The 16,675-nt window shown below is 26.5% G+C and overlaps 1 protein-coding gene across 3 annotated transcripts in view; it reads left to right on the top strand.

Moving 5' to 3' along the window:
* The window catches only part of LOC119669508 (carboxypeptidase D), a 41,806-nt gene that overhangs the window by 905 nt on the left and 24,226 nt on the right, over positions 1 to 16,675 (top strand). Inside the window, exon 1 of one of the 3 annotated variants that reach the window (XM_038079417.1) lies at positions 9,719 to 10,877. The exons of the other annotated variants lie outside the window; for them this stretch is intronic. Coding sequence (XP_037935345.1) covers positions 10,428 to 10,877 — 450 coding nt within the window. The 5' untranslated portion in view covers positions 9,719 to 10,427. Of the gene's footprint in view, positions 1 to 9,718; positions 10,878 to 16,675 lie in introns of those variants that run through there. 3 annotated transcript variants of the gene reach the window in all.

The raw sequence follows: 16,675 nt of genomic DNA, 5'->3' as shown, positions 1-16,675 counted from the left end.
AACTTTTATAAAAATAAATTTTTGTTATAATTAAATTCAACGATAGTTCAACGATCATTTCAATAAATAAACCAATGTTTTAATTATCTTCTAACTTACCCATGGAATTACCCATGATTCATATAAATTGATTATTTTTGCAGTAAATAAAGGAAATATGATCTATAAAAATAAAATTAAAAAAACCTCATTAGTGAGATAAGAATGTACATATACATATAAATTAATATATATATATATATGAATGCATTGTGTATGAATGCATTACCCCTCGTTAAAAGAGTTTAAAAAATGAATATGGTACAATCATATTATTATTTATTGTTAACGAATTCTAAAACAAATTAGAGCTTAATTTTTAATTTTTATTAGAAAATATTTTTTTTCGTACTTGCCTAATAAAAACTATGTGAATAACTGTTATACTTAATAAAATTCAATTATAGAGCTGGTATATTTTTTTTATTTCTATTTTCAGTAGTTGTAAAGCATCTAAAGTTTTAATGTGAAACTTTAAGTGACTGAAATCATTTCTAAAGAAATGTTAAAATATTATATTCAGTGGTCCATAAAGGGGAAATTACCGAAGTTTTTTCCCACGCCTATGAGCTTAATATTCAGCAAGCCAAAGTTCTTTAAGCCCGAGAGTATGGTTAATGTATAGAGAATAGTGAGGAATCAGGGAGATGGTGTTGAAATTAAAAGAAAGCTAGCTTAAAATTAAGAGTAGACTCTATGGACGGTTAATTAATTCCAGTTGGACAGTGGAATGGAATCACAGCATAGGAAAATATACATATATATGAATATATACATACATATATACAGGGAATATTTAAAAAAGATGAAGAATCTAATCACAATTATTATATTAGTGCTTTAACTTAGCGGCAAACATCAAACTATTGTCATTAGTAGTAAGAAATAGTTTAAACGGAAAGCCCATTACTTAACCTTATAAATCAATCTATAAATTAGAATTTCAGTTTAAGCATATATAGTATTGTTGTTTACTCATATGTAATTACAATATTCAACACAGTTTTTTATACTGTGAAACATTTATTCACTGTTATATGGTATATAAAGAAAAGACAACGTATTTGCAAGCTCAACTTTTGTTTAAAATATTTAACTTACAGATACTACATACATACCGACGCACAGATTTATTAAAGAAGACTAAGTAGATCCTGTTGTGATGCCGATATTGATTATTAATATTTTTTTCATGTAATTTATTACACTATGTCTAATTATATGCCAAAATATTTATTCAGAATACATAATATTTTAATCTCCCACACTAAATTTTAGTGGGTAGCGGAATATGTTACCTTCTCTAGGCTTTCACTTGGATAGTAGACTAACTTAGCGTAAGGACATAGAAACCAAAAGGCTCTAATAAAACTATAAGCATTTAATCTACGCTGGCTACTAAACAGCCAATCTTTAATCTACAGGGCAAGCTCTCTTATATAATACGGATCTAACTAATCGGCAATGCAACTTTATCAAGCATTAAAAGGTCGCAAAGAGCACCTTGGCATATCGATAACATTCATAAATATCGATAATATCACTGATGAAATATGATTTCGAAAAAATTAGTGTAAAATAGATTGAAAAGGGTATGCACATATATCTAGTCAGAACACTTGTCAATATCAAGAGTCATTTTTGCCTAAAAAAATTATTTTGATCATTAATAAGTCAATAGTCGAAATTCGATTTCAAAAATATTTTATCTATTTTGTTATTTTCAATTAATCTTGAACTTTTTAAGTTAGGTCAGTAATGTTAGAAATACTTATTAAATTAAGCATTTTATACAATTTGTGATGTATTTGATTTTTATTCAAAAATTAAAATTTAAAATTGTAAACTTTAAAAAAAAATTATTAGAATTTTACCACTCATCTCTTTGAGTATCGGACAGTATCTCGAACAGAGAATATTTCCAGGTTCATTTAAATTATATTTTGTACGTAATGCTTCCTTTTGTTTATAGTTATTATAAGTTCAGTTAAATATTTTTTAGCTATTAAAATTTAATATTTATGGTGTAAGTCTATGAGAGAATATTGATTTCAATCAACTTTTACATAAATTCTTGTAATAATGTGGACGCTCACATAAAGAAATATATACCATTGTTAATATTTTATACTATATATCAATTTAATTTTTGGAATATAAAACTTTATCCTGTGAATTATTGTATATACTAGTTTAAGCACTACTGTAAAAAATAAATTTGTAAATATATTTTCTAAGACATACATATATTTACAGTAATATAAAAAAGCAGTAGCTCTGAAATTTTGATAAAAAATATTCAATCAATTTTCTTGTTATTGCTATCTTTACCATACATCAAGTATCTTGTAGATAGCATAACATGTACATTTTTGACAAACTCACGTGCTTAAATTATGTCTTAAGTGCCAATTTAAAAAACTTTTATGGCAAATAATTTAATTGTTTATTTTCTGTTAAGTGTTGTTTCTATTTTTACCGGCGTTTGGTGTTTGATTTTGATCTGGTATTTATTGATCTCATCTATAAATATTGGAAAAATATAAACATTGAAAACAACTGAAAATTGAAGTTCAATGATTCATGTTTATTTAGTAGTATTAGTATTAATATTTACACTAGGTTTAGTATATATTTAAATAATTTTACGTATATAGTTTTATTTAAATTTTTGTGCATTATAGACTTTTATAAAAAATATATGTAAAAAAATACATATTGGATTATGTACCAATGAGATACATTATTGTATTGGAAATTTAATATTTTCTGTGTACAAATCTGAAGAAGATAATATACTATCAAAGATAAAAAAAAAATAACTTATTTTAAAGGATTCAATAAATTATATTATTCAAACGCCTTTTCAAAAGTTGGAGAATTATTGGTTCAAATGTGTCAAGGTTAAAATGGGTTATGTTTAGAAATATAAATAAATTGATTCAAAATAAATATGCTTTTTACAGTGGTTTTTAAAACATTATTAACTTTTCGTCGCAGTTGGTAAGTATTAATATTGTTTATGGTCAAACTTTTGTAGATTGTACATAATAAAAAAATATCACTTTTATAAAAAAGTGAAGTTTACAAATATGTGTTTAAATATTCAATTAAGTTTATTAACATAACAATATTTAGAGCGTAATTTCTAATTAGTCAATTTTTTACAATTATAACGCGTTTTTAGTTATCGCAAACTTTAACTAAAAAAACATTTACAAATTATACATAACATATTTCTATGGCCTGATGTAATATTAAACAAGTTTTTCCTGTCAATCATAATTTAAAAAAAAAATAAATCCAGATCGATTATGAAAAATATGTGATTTTAGCTTGTTTGCAAAATACGTACCATACTACTTAGTTACGATTAAATGGTTCTGCAAAAACAATTCATTAAATCAAGTAAAATTATGATTTGCCCATTAACGAGCTTCATAGCTCTGTTCTTAATGTAATTTTTAACCATTTTCTAATGCATTTTTGTCGGATGTACTATGGAACTTTGATTACTCCCGTCAACGCTTTGTTGCAATAGTTTTGAATATCATTAATAATATATGTAGCAGTCCTACCAACCACTATGTTGGTATATAATGGTAGGTAGGACTAAGGTTGTAGGATTACTTGTATATGAGAATTCTGTTAAGTTTATTATTACATGTGAGAGGGTCAAAATTTCTTATCCGTTCGTAAATAATGGCTTTTTGTTTCTAATATGTGTTGAGCATGTTAAGCGTTTATCTATTGTTAGGTCTAGATGTTTTAAATTTTTATCCCATTTTGAATTGTTGATTTTTTCGTCTTTGTGTTGTTTGGATTTTTCGTCTTACATTTTATTATGCTTAAGTTTTTTTCAATTTTCGGAAGTATTGTGTTGGATCGTCTATATGTAAGATATTTGAAATGTTACTATTGTTTCTGTCTAATGCAATAAAATCGTTATTGGTTTCATTGTAAGTTGCATAGATTAGGAGATATTGGAGAGCATTGTAGAGCTCCTGCGTCTACTTCTTTAGATTTCATAGGTGCTCGGTTTATTATTCTAACCGTAATACTCTGCTTTGCAAAAAATAAAACTTCAAAATTTTTCAAATTTATCATCAAAAATTTTTGCAATATCGAAAATCACCATTATTGATTCCTTTTCGTTTGAAGTTGACTTTATTTTTGAACCACTAGTTACAGTTTTGCAGAATGTTATTCATCAAAATGTACTTCTGATATCATGTTCTTGATGGTACCTAGTCGCTTTATATTAAAAAATACAACTCTATAAGAACTTCTAAAGTAAACTTTTAGGTTATCTGTTTTGGAGAGAGGTGTGATTTTCAATTATTTTTAATGATTGCTAAATAAGAAAGAAACTTATCTAAATATATGTTATAAAAATATTGCATAAAAGCAATTTGATTTGACAAAAATTTAATTTTTAACTTAATTTTTTATTTTTATATTTCTCCACATATTCTTAATATTTATATGTTGCAAATCTCGTTAAAATTCTGTTATTAATTTACTCAAAATTGCTAATAGAACTCACATACATCTATCTAATTTGTATTCTTTTCAAAAATTTAGATGTCTAGTATTTGTTTTATTTATAAAAAGTATTTTTCTTGCAATATTTTTTAATTAATTTAACACACATTCATGTTTGAAGTACAAATATATTAAATATATATATATTATATATATATTTATTTCATGTGTTTAAATTTGTTTTCTTCTTTATTATATTTGAATAATAAAGACCAGAGAGGAGAATAAATAGTATGCATCAAATTTAGTTCAATTGAGTCACGTATTTTTTTTACTTGGAGACAAATTTTAGTGTACCATTGTTATACCATACATGATCAAAAAAGCATTATTGCATTTAAAGAAATGAAGAAAAAATTAAAACAGACAAACATTTTTAAACAGTTTTATCAAACAAAAAAGTCTTCTCTTAAGGAGCACTAAGTAATATATTTTAAGTTTTGTTTCATTAAATTTCAATTGTTTTATAAGAAAATTTTAGTTTCAATGATAGATGGAGAGGTTTTCTATAAAATAAAGTATTTCAACTGTTTTACTTTCTATGTAAAACCTTATAACTGTTACATATGCTTAGTTTTTATTATTGTGGAATAATAATTAATAGGGGAAAAATGTAATACTATTTACAAAACTTAACTTATTTAATATTTTTAGAGACGAACTAATTAAATTCCAATTTTTTACAGATATATTTCCATGGTCATTAGTGATACGACAAACGCTTATTTTATGTACCATAGTTACCATAGTAACATTGTGCTTCTCTAGTTTTGTCTGACTTTTTTTGTAGATTTCTAGTAGTACCGTCTTTGATGCTATCGCGAAATAGTTTCTGTGCCCAGAAATAAAAACTAAGAAGAACACGCGATTTTAATTATTTTATTTTTGCTTTCACTTCTTCAATGTAAAAAAGGCATGCGATCAAGAAATTATAATAAACAAGTTAGAATTGTGGAAACTTACTGAGAATATCCCTATACTCTCAAAGCATATAGTTTTGAAATTAGAAGAAAAATTTCTTAGCTTTCTTTTAGTCAAAAACTACACGAAATAATATAAATTAAACTCACATAACTTCTGATTTTTTTCTAATTTGTTTTATATACTTTAAAGGGTTTTCTCTAGCCACGTTTATCGGAAATTCGGAAATTTTTTGAAACCTATCGTCTTTATGCGATTTCTTTCTATTGCTATTTTCTTTAGTGATTGATTATGTAATGTTCTCATTATTGCAAAATAGATTTTAATATTCTTTCTACTGAGTCTTAAGGCAGTTTATGGTATAAAGTGAATAGGGTTTATTGATGTTTTTGCCTGCAGCAAGCAGTAAAACATTCCCAGTAATTTATTAGGCTGTTATTCATCCAGTCATGTATGAAGTTATTTTTGAATTTGTGGGTTACTACATAGATTTAGTGGATCAATAAAGCCCACTTTATTTAGTCCAAATTTTTTATAAGCAGTCTGTTCTCGTATTGTCTTTAAGTTTTTCATATCTCTGTAACCTTTAAACCTAAACGTAATCTTTGAAGCAGTTTACAGCATTGAATTATGAATTATATAATTTAGACTTTATAAAATAAAAAAAATCTTCAATATTATTTATTAAAGTAATGGTGTTATATATTGAAAATGTGGTATTGTATATGAATTGTCTTAATAAATTAAATTAATACAATATATACCATGGTTTGAAACCGGAACCAAACTGAAAACCGAAAAAGACCGATATTTTAGCCGAAGCGAAAACCGGAACGGAAAAAATTCCGGTTCGAAGTCCCGATATACATCGAACAATACATAAGCAAAAGTCGGTGCTAACTAACAGCACCAAAAACGTGACAAAAAAATAAAGAAACAAAAAATTAATATTACAAAAAAATTCTGTGGAGAACTTCTATACAAATATTTGCAATAGCAGAATGTACTTTACATATGTGAATTTGTTTTAAAAGAGATGTCGAGGAATACAAAATATATATCTACATTATATAAACACGAAACGTAGCAATAGGGTTTGACTTATAAAAATTTCATTTCGCGCATTTAAAAATAGCTCGCAATATTTATTTGAATAATACGTAACTAATTAAATTTATTTAAATAAATATTAAAATATAATATGTAATGTAGCTAATGTAACTAAGTACATTCTGTGTCTATGTATTTAAGTTATAATTAAGCAATGATGAAACTGTATATAACTCTTTTCACTGTTCTTTATTATACAATTTATCTATTGTATTTCCTTATGCATTGTTAAATACACTTATTTCTAATGTATTGCATGTATTGATACTGATATTTCTAATACATTTAGGTACGATAAAAAGATATTCTGTTTATGCAGAAATTTAAACAAAAAACTATTTAAAGTGGAAAGCGTAGGAAGTCTTTCAATATTAACGTAATCAATTTTCTTTGCTGTTGTTGTAGATAAGGTAATTCCCTAGTTTTTTGCAAGGTCGCCCTGGTTCACCTCTGGTGCGAACAATGAAACTTTGGTTCAATTGTAAATTTTTTGTTTTCGTCTTGAAAAGTTCTAAAGTAAATTAGGGCATCTGTATAGCGTTTTGGTTTTTGAGGTTTTAAGTAGAAAACGTGACTACAAATGTCATGTACTTATGTACTTACTTCAAGTAATGTATGTATCATCTATTGCTAAGCTTTTGTTATTATGGTGTTGGAAATAGACTAATTTACATTTATTATAGAAAATAAAAATTCTGATAATGTTAAAATATTATGTGTAGAAGTTTCTAAATGAGTGGACACATTTAGTTAAGCGTTTTTAAGCTCTGAAATTAATATTTGATATTAATTCTCAAAGATACCGTGTTTGAGAAGTAGGTGTTTTAACTTTTCTATAAATATGATTTTCCTGATAATTGAAAAGAAAATATGTAAAAATAAAATATGTATATATACATTCTGTATAAAAAGTATCCAGAGCCGGAAAACAAAACGTAATAATACCCTGTTTTGCAACACTAATAAAACGAATGTGATTGAGGATAAACGTACTCTCTCATATGGCTTTGTGTGGCTTCTCTTTCTACTGAAGGTTATATTTCTGTCCCGAAGAATGCATTTCGAGAAGATTGCATCCAGAAAAGAACATGGCAGAAAAATTAGTTTCAAAAATAAATCAGTTTTCACATAGTTAAAGCCTATTTTAAAGACAATAGAAAAAGTTTTCATTGATAATTTTTTATTTTATTTAATAATTTCAAGTACCTTGTACACCGAATGTTTGCTTGATATTTATATCTTTTTAGCAACACTTTCAGTAGAGATAATGGTACCAAGATAAATTATAGTTGTATATATTCTGAATTACACACATATGTTTCCAGTTCTTTTTTTTATTATAAATCTATGTTTCAAATAATAAAAATTTACTTAACACAAACAAAATCTTATATTAAAAATTTTTTTTTTATTTATCGTACTATAGGTACTTACCTAATAAACTCAGTTGAGACTGCTAGTAAAGATTTATAATTTAATTTCACTAGTACAGTGTTTCTGAACACTGTTTTTTCGGTAATGAAAACTTTTCAAAGCCCAGATAAAAATGTTACAAAAAGCTTTAAAAGCTTCGTTACAGCAAAATTGTTCGTTAAAAGTTTTTTTGTTTTAGCATGTTAGTTTTTTATTACCACCTTCATTAAAAATAGATGTTATTAAAATATTTCAAAGTACATAATATTCTTATTATTGTTCATTTACTAATTTTTTAAAATTGATTTAATATTGTTTTTCTAATTAATTTTAATTTTTGGCTGACCATACAGCTGTTTAGAGTGTTTAGAGCATAAATGTATGTCGCTCAGGTGCCGAGCTTAGTAACTAGCAACTGTAATTTTGAATCTCTCAAGAATTTCATCTATCTTTGCACCGCTGTCTGCCTAGAGATCAAACTACGAATAACCATTTTAAATAGGTGCTTCTAAAGACTAAGTAAGCAACTGGGATGTAAAGCTCATTCTTGCAGACAACACTTACGCTGTATTAGGTCACTCATCTTATTTGTGTAACTGGAAGCTATCAGAGAATGATAAATGGGAGCACTGGGAGTTTTCGAGAGAAAAGTTCTTCGTAATATGATTACTCCTCTACAAGTTGGCGATGACTGTAGCATCCGAATGAAACGCATGCTGTACGAGCTTTATCACGATATTGAATATAACTCAATGAATTATCATCTAGCGGCTTCGCTGACTTTATAATGTCGTGAGAATGGATGAAAATGGTTAAGTGAAAAATGTAGTTGAAGCAGTAGTTGGAGGAAGAAAACGTTGAGGTATGTCGTATCTCTGGTGGAGTGATTAAGTTAAGGAAGCACTAACCACACTAAAGGTGCGCACGCAGCAGACGCGCCTGTACAAACCTGTGGCAGGCCGAAACTTGGTAACGCGTTGTTATAGCCATTTAAGTAAGTGAGTGAATGACATTACTAATCATGGCTAGCTGTGCACCTTTGTTGTTGTGTAGTTGCTCTGTTCTTATGGAAGTCTGCTTGGTTCGCTTCCTTGCAAACAGAAATTGCAATCGTCAGTTGGTCGTTAATAATAAGTGACTCCCTAAAATAAAACCGTTTCCAAAAAGCGTTCTGGATTCTGTATGGTATATTACTATCCTATGATATACAAACAAACATTTTTAAGTTTTTTGTGTTTATTTTTATAATTTTATAACTTAATAGTTCCCACAATTCATCGCATGAACTTGCATTTCTTTGTAATAACTCCCTCACCATAAATACACATTTATTTTCATGCATAGCAAATGTAAAAATTTATTTACATCAAATTCGTATCCGATTCGGTTTTTCAGTATGCATTAACAATATTTAGCGTAAAAGCTAATAAGTTTTGTGCTAAGAGAGCGAAATAAAATCTGAGCGCTTATCATTGCTCTCTCTCTTAACATTTGTATTTAAAATAAAAAGCACTTTAAGCACTTTTTAAGAGCATTGAAGCCAAGATAACAACCACTAACCCACCCTTGCTTTCATTTTTTGCTTGTTTGAGCATACAAAGAGCAGTTTAATTTTGTTGTTGCAGTCGTTGCTGTTGTATTGTTATCGCTGTATTCGTCACCAGCGCAATATATCAGAATGGAAAAATAAAATTCATTCAGTTTGAATTGAAACGAGCAAGAAAGCAGTAGTAGAAGCACGGAGTATTGTTGCTAGAGTGCGTGCCGTGAAAACTGTGGCATCTCCATAACTGGAGCTAAACATCAAAGGGGCTAAAACGAGTATTTCGTTTGTTTGTTATTTCTATTAAATAATAATAAAAAAAATATGTGAAGCACTATTTGATTGAAAATGAATAATTATCAAGTAAAATAATCTCAAAAAGGAAAGAACTAAATTGTTCAAAGTATTATAACAATTTACACCAAAGTGATAACACGAAGTGGAGACTTGTTTGTTGACATACTTTACTAAAGCACCAGATACAGTTAAAGAAAAAAACGAAAAATAAACAAATTTTCTATACGAATTATATTCCGTATATATAATTTGCAAGATATTTCCAAGTATACCAAAGAATATACCAGCAACAAAATACGTCATTACAAGGAACGCATTAACCAAATTGAACTTGTATGAAACGTTCATTGTTGTTGTATTGGAGCTGAAAATTTGTATCTAAAAATAGCAAGTTTCTTATAAAACAAGGATTGGCTGAAGTTAAACGCCCACGTTAAAATACTGCAGCAGCCTTATTTACGTTGACGTCGTCACAAAAAGTTACACCAACACAAAAAATAAAAATACAAGAATACTAAGAATAACAACAATAACAACAACCAACAAAATAACAAACAAAATGCTGATACACACTTTGCCGTTGTTGCTGTTAATTGGCATAAGTTTAGTGCCAACATTCTGTCAGGGTTTCATTATCAAGGAAGATGAAACATTCTTACAGAATCCATACTATCAAACACAGGAACAGATTGAAGATTTATTTGCACGTTTGGAAAAAGCATATCCTGAATATGCTAAAGTACAGACTATTGGACGTTCATTGGAGGGACGCAACCTGATTGTTTTGCAAATTGGTAAAAATGTACAAAATCGCAATCTGTTGACGCCAATAGTGAAGTACATTGGCAATATGCATGGAGATGAGACCATTGGACGTCAATTACTTGTATACTTAGCGCAATATTTACTATTCAATTATGAGACTAATTTCGATGTGGCATATTTAATTAATACCACCGACATATATCTGATGCCTAGTATGAATCCAGATGGGTTTGCACATTCAAAGGTAATTAACAACAAAACCACGTACAATGTATAAAATACGAGTACGAATACGAGTATGTTAAAAGTATGCAAAATTTATTGGCGTTAATTTGTGACTTTTTTGCAATAATCTGCAAAGCATGTGATTTTTAAATTCATTGTTGTTTGTTTATTGTACGAGTAGTTTATTCTCTTTTTTTTGGTCTACTGATCAGTAATTTGAAATATTTGTATTTCCATAATTAAAGTTTTTTGACATGCAACATATTATCATTGAAGAGCAGTGTATATTATACACCACGATATACAGTAGCTACTCGATATAATGATAAATGATAATGGTACGAAACCGCGAAAAATGTGTAGTTGAATACATTCAATGACTGACTAAATGTTAATAATTTTTTAAATAATATTTTTATTTTAATTGTTCATTAATTATTAATATATAATTAATACTTTTATATTAATTGTTAATAAAACATCAATTATCAATTAAGTATTAATTACTTAAAAAATATATCTGACTAACATTAATTATCATGTATCGAAGATATTAATTGAGTTCAAGTTTCATTGTTACTCTTATCAAGTTCAATATTACCTTATTTAACGATTTTAAAGCTTGTATGCATTCAAACTGAAAACGCAATCTATTTAAATTTACAACATATGTATATAAAAAAATAAAAATGTTTATGTACATATTAAACACTTATACAAGTATATTCGTCCAATTAACATTAGAATCTAGGTCAATTCACCATGAAAAACTAATAATAAATTGAATTTTTTTCATAAGTCAACATAGTGAATATAGCCAGTCCTGATGCTTGATCGAATTGCAAGACGTTTTTAGTCGTAATCCTGTTTTAATATTTAATATTTTTACTAAACAGAAGGTATCTGTGTTGACTTCCTATTGGGCCTTTCCTCATGGATAGTTATAGTTTTTTATATTTCGCTTCTAATTCAATGTGCGATCAAAAATCCAAAAGTCAAAGATCCAAAAGTGGTTAGAAATCTTCTTCTTTTACTCTTCTATCTCTTCTCTCTTTTACTCTTTATTACAAAATACAAAATATTGATCGTTTGATTATCCATCAAAAGTAGTGAAACTACTAGTAATTATGAATTATTCATTTATTTACATCTATTTTATTTTATCTTATTTTATTAATTAATTTTTTAAATTTTGTTATATTGATTTGGATTTTTTTTGCTTATTTATACAAGAAAAAAATATAATAATAATAAAGAACATTTTATTATCCTTGTCAATTGCATATACACCCACTTATTTAAATGAATATTTAAAATCCTTTCTCACATTGAGGACATTTGATAAGCATTCCAAATAATTGCTTATCCTTGAAATAGAGAAATAGGATACGTTATCCATGAAAAGTGTACTAACCAAAAAAAAAAAAAATATTTGTACTGTGTCTTCAGCAGCATCAGCTACACAAATAATCTAAAAAACAAAATACTAAATCAGTCAGGCATAGAATATCATGTTAATTTTATGCTTTACTTATAAGTGCTCAAAAAGGCCACATAAAAAGTGTTAAAAAAACAAAATTTATAAGGATAGCACATCTACAAAGACTCTCTAGTAATATGTAAATTTACAGCATTAGCTGATCAATCAACCTAAAACATTTAAAAGCATCTTCAATCTACCTGGGTGAACGCTGTTCATATAACGCCTAATTAGCGTTCCTTTATTTGGAAATAATATACACGAAATTACATAGAATCCAAACTGACTTAATAACTTCAGTTTCATAATAAAATATTTTGTTGATAAAAAATTAAATTATTACAGTTATCAACTAAAGTTTTAAACGCCTTGCTATTATCATGAAAGGTATTGTATCAGATGTAGATCCCGGAACTATTATAAGTGCTCTTGGTAAAAAAGGTTTCAGTTATAATTATTGTTAGCAACAAAAATTCCCAAAACTAATGTTAAATATTCGGTTGAATTTGCTTAAAGACTACAAATCATAACACAAACTATAGGGGTTGGTCTATTTATAAACAGGCAACTAAAACACTGGTTATCTTTTCAGAAACAAGCCTTACACAAATCAAAAAAAAAAAATCATTTAAGTTACAGTACCACGAACTCTGTCTTCTACCTGTTACACCAGGCCTTTCATTGTTTGCTGAAAGGTGAGACTATAGTTGTATTTTTAAGCGTATATATGTATATATACATTTAAGCATTTTAAAGTAGTCTTGAAAAGAAAATAAATATCATAACACTTATCTATGGTTTTAAACGAATATTTTATGAAATTTCTTAATAAAATATGATTCACTGCTAAGTGCTGAGCAACAGCGGACTCTTTTAAGTAAAATGTGTATCATTTTTAAATTGCTGGAATATACTAAATATATCCTCATTGGTTTTTCCCAATCTATTTTAGCATGACACAATGTTATTATAAAAGCAACAGAAAATTATAATAAATAATTTTCTTTTGAACTATCTTATGATTCTAATGATTTTAATAACAACTTATGTACTTATTTATGAATTATTACATTTAACATGTACTACATACAATATAAGATATAAATCTCCTTATAAACATAAGTTAATGTTATAATGTTTTTAAGATAATAATCGAATATAATACATAAGTCTGTTTTTGTCATAATCATTACTAGCTGTTACTATCTGTATGGGTCACAGAGCATTCTTCACAAATTTTCTCCAATAACCTTGATTTCGGAATTTTCCATTTTGAATGACCATTTATATCAGCTATTATTATTTTTGTGAAGACCTCACTGTAGTATATATGCTTGATATTATTTTATTAATACAACACACATTGTGATATTTTATCTCACGCAATGATCCTAAGAATTGTTTGCAATTCAAAAGGGACTTTATGTTGAATGTTAATGTGAAATTATTCAAATTTAGAATTTGTAAATAAAATAATTGAATTAAAATATATATATATTTAAAAAAAATGTCGTGTTTTTCGTTGTATATTTAATATTGTATATTAAACAAATAATTACACAATTGTTTTAACTATAATATTGAAAAGCTCTTGGGTTATTCATCTCAGACGATAATTTTATTTATTGTTATAAAAAAGGTATGACCGTCTTAATTACTTTGATATTAATTATAATAACCAATAATAGCATTGAAAACTAGATGAAGAAGTTAGATATACATTTTAACCATTATAAAAATGATTCAACAATTTTTTAATTTATCTAATTTATTAACTTTGTAAGTAAAATTAAATTAGATTAATTAGATTCTAGCAGAGCTTCAGTATCAGAGTTTTCTTTATTTTCTTACAGAAATTTTGAAATTATTGAATTCATTCAAACTTAAATAATCTATCTATTATTGAAAACATAAATAGAAACATTCCAGTAGTTGACAAAATCGTTTTTGTTAAGAAACCAAAATACCATCAAGAAATCAACTGTTATTCTAAGTTAAGATCTATTTAGACTGGGAAACCTATCAGTACTTTCGTGTTTAATCCTCATGAGTTGATTGGATTATATAGGTCTCTGGAAGCGCCTTAAGCGGTCGGAATCAATATATATTGTTTGCAAGTTTGGTAGCTATCTCATTACTGTGTTAAAAATCTCGTTTTCGAGTAAAAGCCTAAAACTTTGAACACCATCGATTTCACATTCGAACGCTCCACTCTCTTTTTAAAGATAACTACTAACATTTCTGTCAGATATTGGGTAAGTTTCCAATATTAAATTGTAAACTTACCACCATGTAAGTTAGTAAGTGACTATTTTTGCTTACTAACTTGATATAAACATTAACAAGTTTTTATTTGGAATAAAAAGCTTTAATAAAATATGTAAGGAGAATTGATTACTATTGAAGACACCTGATTCATATGTATATATCTCAAAAGGAAGTCTAAAAAACTTCCTCTTGGAGGCAATATATACGTTTAATTTTGATTAACTCGAGTTTATTGAAACTATAAAACATTTACTGAAAAAATAATGCAGATAAGAATATTTATGTTGATTCATTTGATTGCTTAAAGATTTTTATTTAGTTTTGAAATTGCCTAGATATGACCATATTTTTTTATTTATAGTATTTTTAAAAATATATCCAATATAAACAAATTCTGTATTTATAACTTCAAGTTATATATCATATTAAATAATTTTATAGATTAATTAATTGGCTATCATTTCTGTATTATGTATTTACTGCTTTTAATATTATGTATTTACTTTGAAATTTTCAAAAGTAACTTTAATTATTTCAGTACAAATATTTGTTATACCGATAAGCTGTTAGTATATATATTTATGAGTCTCAAAGTTATGATAATCTTATCTATTTACAGTTATAAATTAGGTATTGCATATATATATTAATATTTATATGCATATATATATATATATATATTAATATTTATATGCATATATATAAATAAATATATATATATATTAATATTTATAAATTTCAAAATAAACTACACCTTAAAATGATAACGAATTATAATAGAAAATATGAATGTGATTAGACATAATTGAAGTATAGTTTCTTAGATAATTGATCTATTATTTGAAGTATAATTCGGTACAATATAAATTTATAATATAACTTCAAAAACTGATTTAAAAATTAAAATATTTTTTAAATTAAATTAAAATTTTAATTTAATTCTTTAACGAAAGAAACTATTTTTGAATGGAAAAGTTCAAACAGTAATGAATACCAGCAACAAAACTGTTTAAATTTTATTAAATTACTGGCTTATCTTACAACTGTTTCGACTATTGTCAAGTAATACTTCTTATATGTAGTTTTTAGAAATACAGTCAAACTTCAATAACTAAAATTTTCTAAATTAATTTTTTTTTACGTTTAATTCTCAAATGTTTAATTTTTTTCTTATGTTGCTTCCTTGTGCAAATGCCAGTCGCTGGCATCTTGGTTTAAAGTAAATAAAATAACTTCCAATGCTTCTCTTAACGATTATATTGAGTTGAAATTTGTACATCAAGCTTTCCTACAGACGGCGATATTATTGAGTATTATAGCTCTGAATTAGTCGATCCGATTCTAAGGGGAACGGAAAATATTGATGAGATTTCGATGGATAAAATTGTTCATTAGCCTTCCAAGAATGAAGTAGAAGACTCTGAATTCTGAATTTTTATTTTCAAACTAATGATTCTCCAACTGATGATCACTATAAGGCTTGAAATAAATTGGAATCTTTTTTTACTGACAATAAGAAAAAAATTAAAATCACAAAACCTAATTTCTGAATATTTCATTTAACTATAATTTCTGTACTGTGTTTGATTTCAAATAAATAAATATCTTAAAATGTAATTCTAAAAACATTCCGTAACTCGAAGTCTCCATAAGTCGAATCTTTTCTTTGCAAAATGTTATTTCGAGTTATGAAAGTTTGACTGTACTTTGTTGGATTTATTAGTCCATTACTCTATTGGACTATTGGACTGTTAATATCAGGCTTAGAACTTTCTAAGCTTCTTAAATTAGAAGCTAATAACAAGCATGTTTTTTTAATGAATAAGCCAAAGCTGTATGAATTTTTTTGAGTGTTTAAATTTTGAATTTTTCCTTCAAATTTCTTTGAAGACAAAACAATCAAAGCACTTGTTAGTATATGATTTAAATCATTAAATATGAAACATTTTGTTGTAATTCAAAATATTTTTATTATACGATTTTAAAGTTAATTTTTATTATACGATTTTAAAGTTATATACTTTGTAGCAGAATATAGCACAAAACTACCTCAATAAAAAATTTCACCT

The sequence above is a fragment of the Teleopsis dalmanni genome, chromosome 1 (assembly GCF_002237135.1).
Source record: "Teleopsis dalmanni isolate 2A chromosome 1, ASM223713v2, whole genome shotgun sequence".
NCBI classification, from domain to species: domain Eukaryota; kingdom Metazoa; phylum Arthropoda; class Insecta; order Diptera; family Diopsidae; genus Teleopsis; species Teleopsis dalmanni.
Note: the sequence above shows the minus strand (reverse complement) of the source record. Positions and strands in the feature narration are given on the sequence as shown.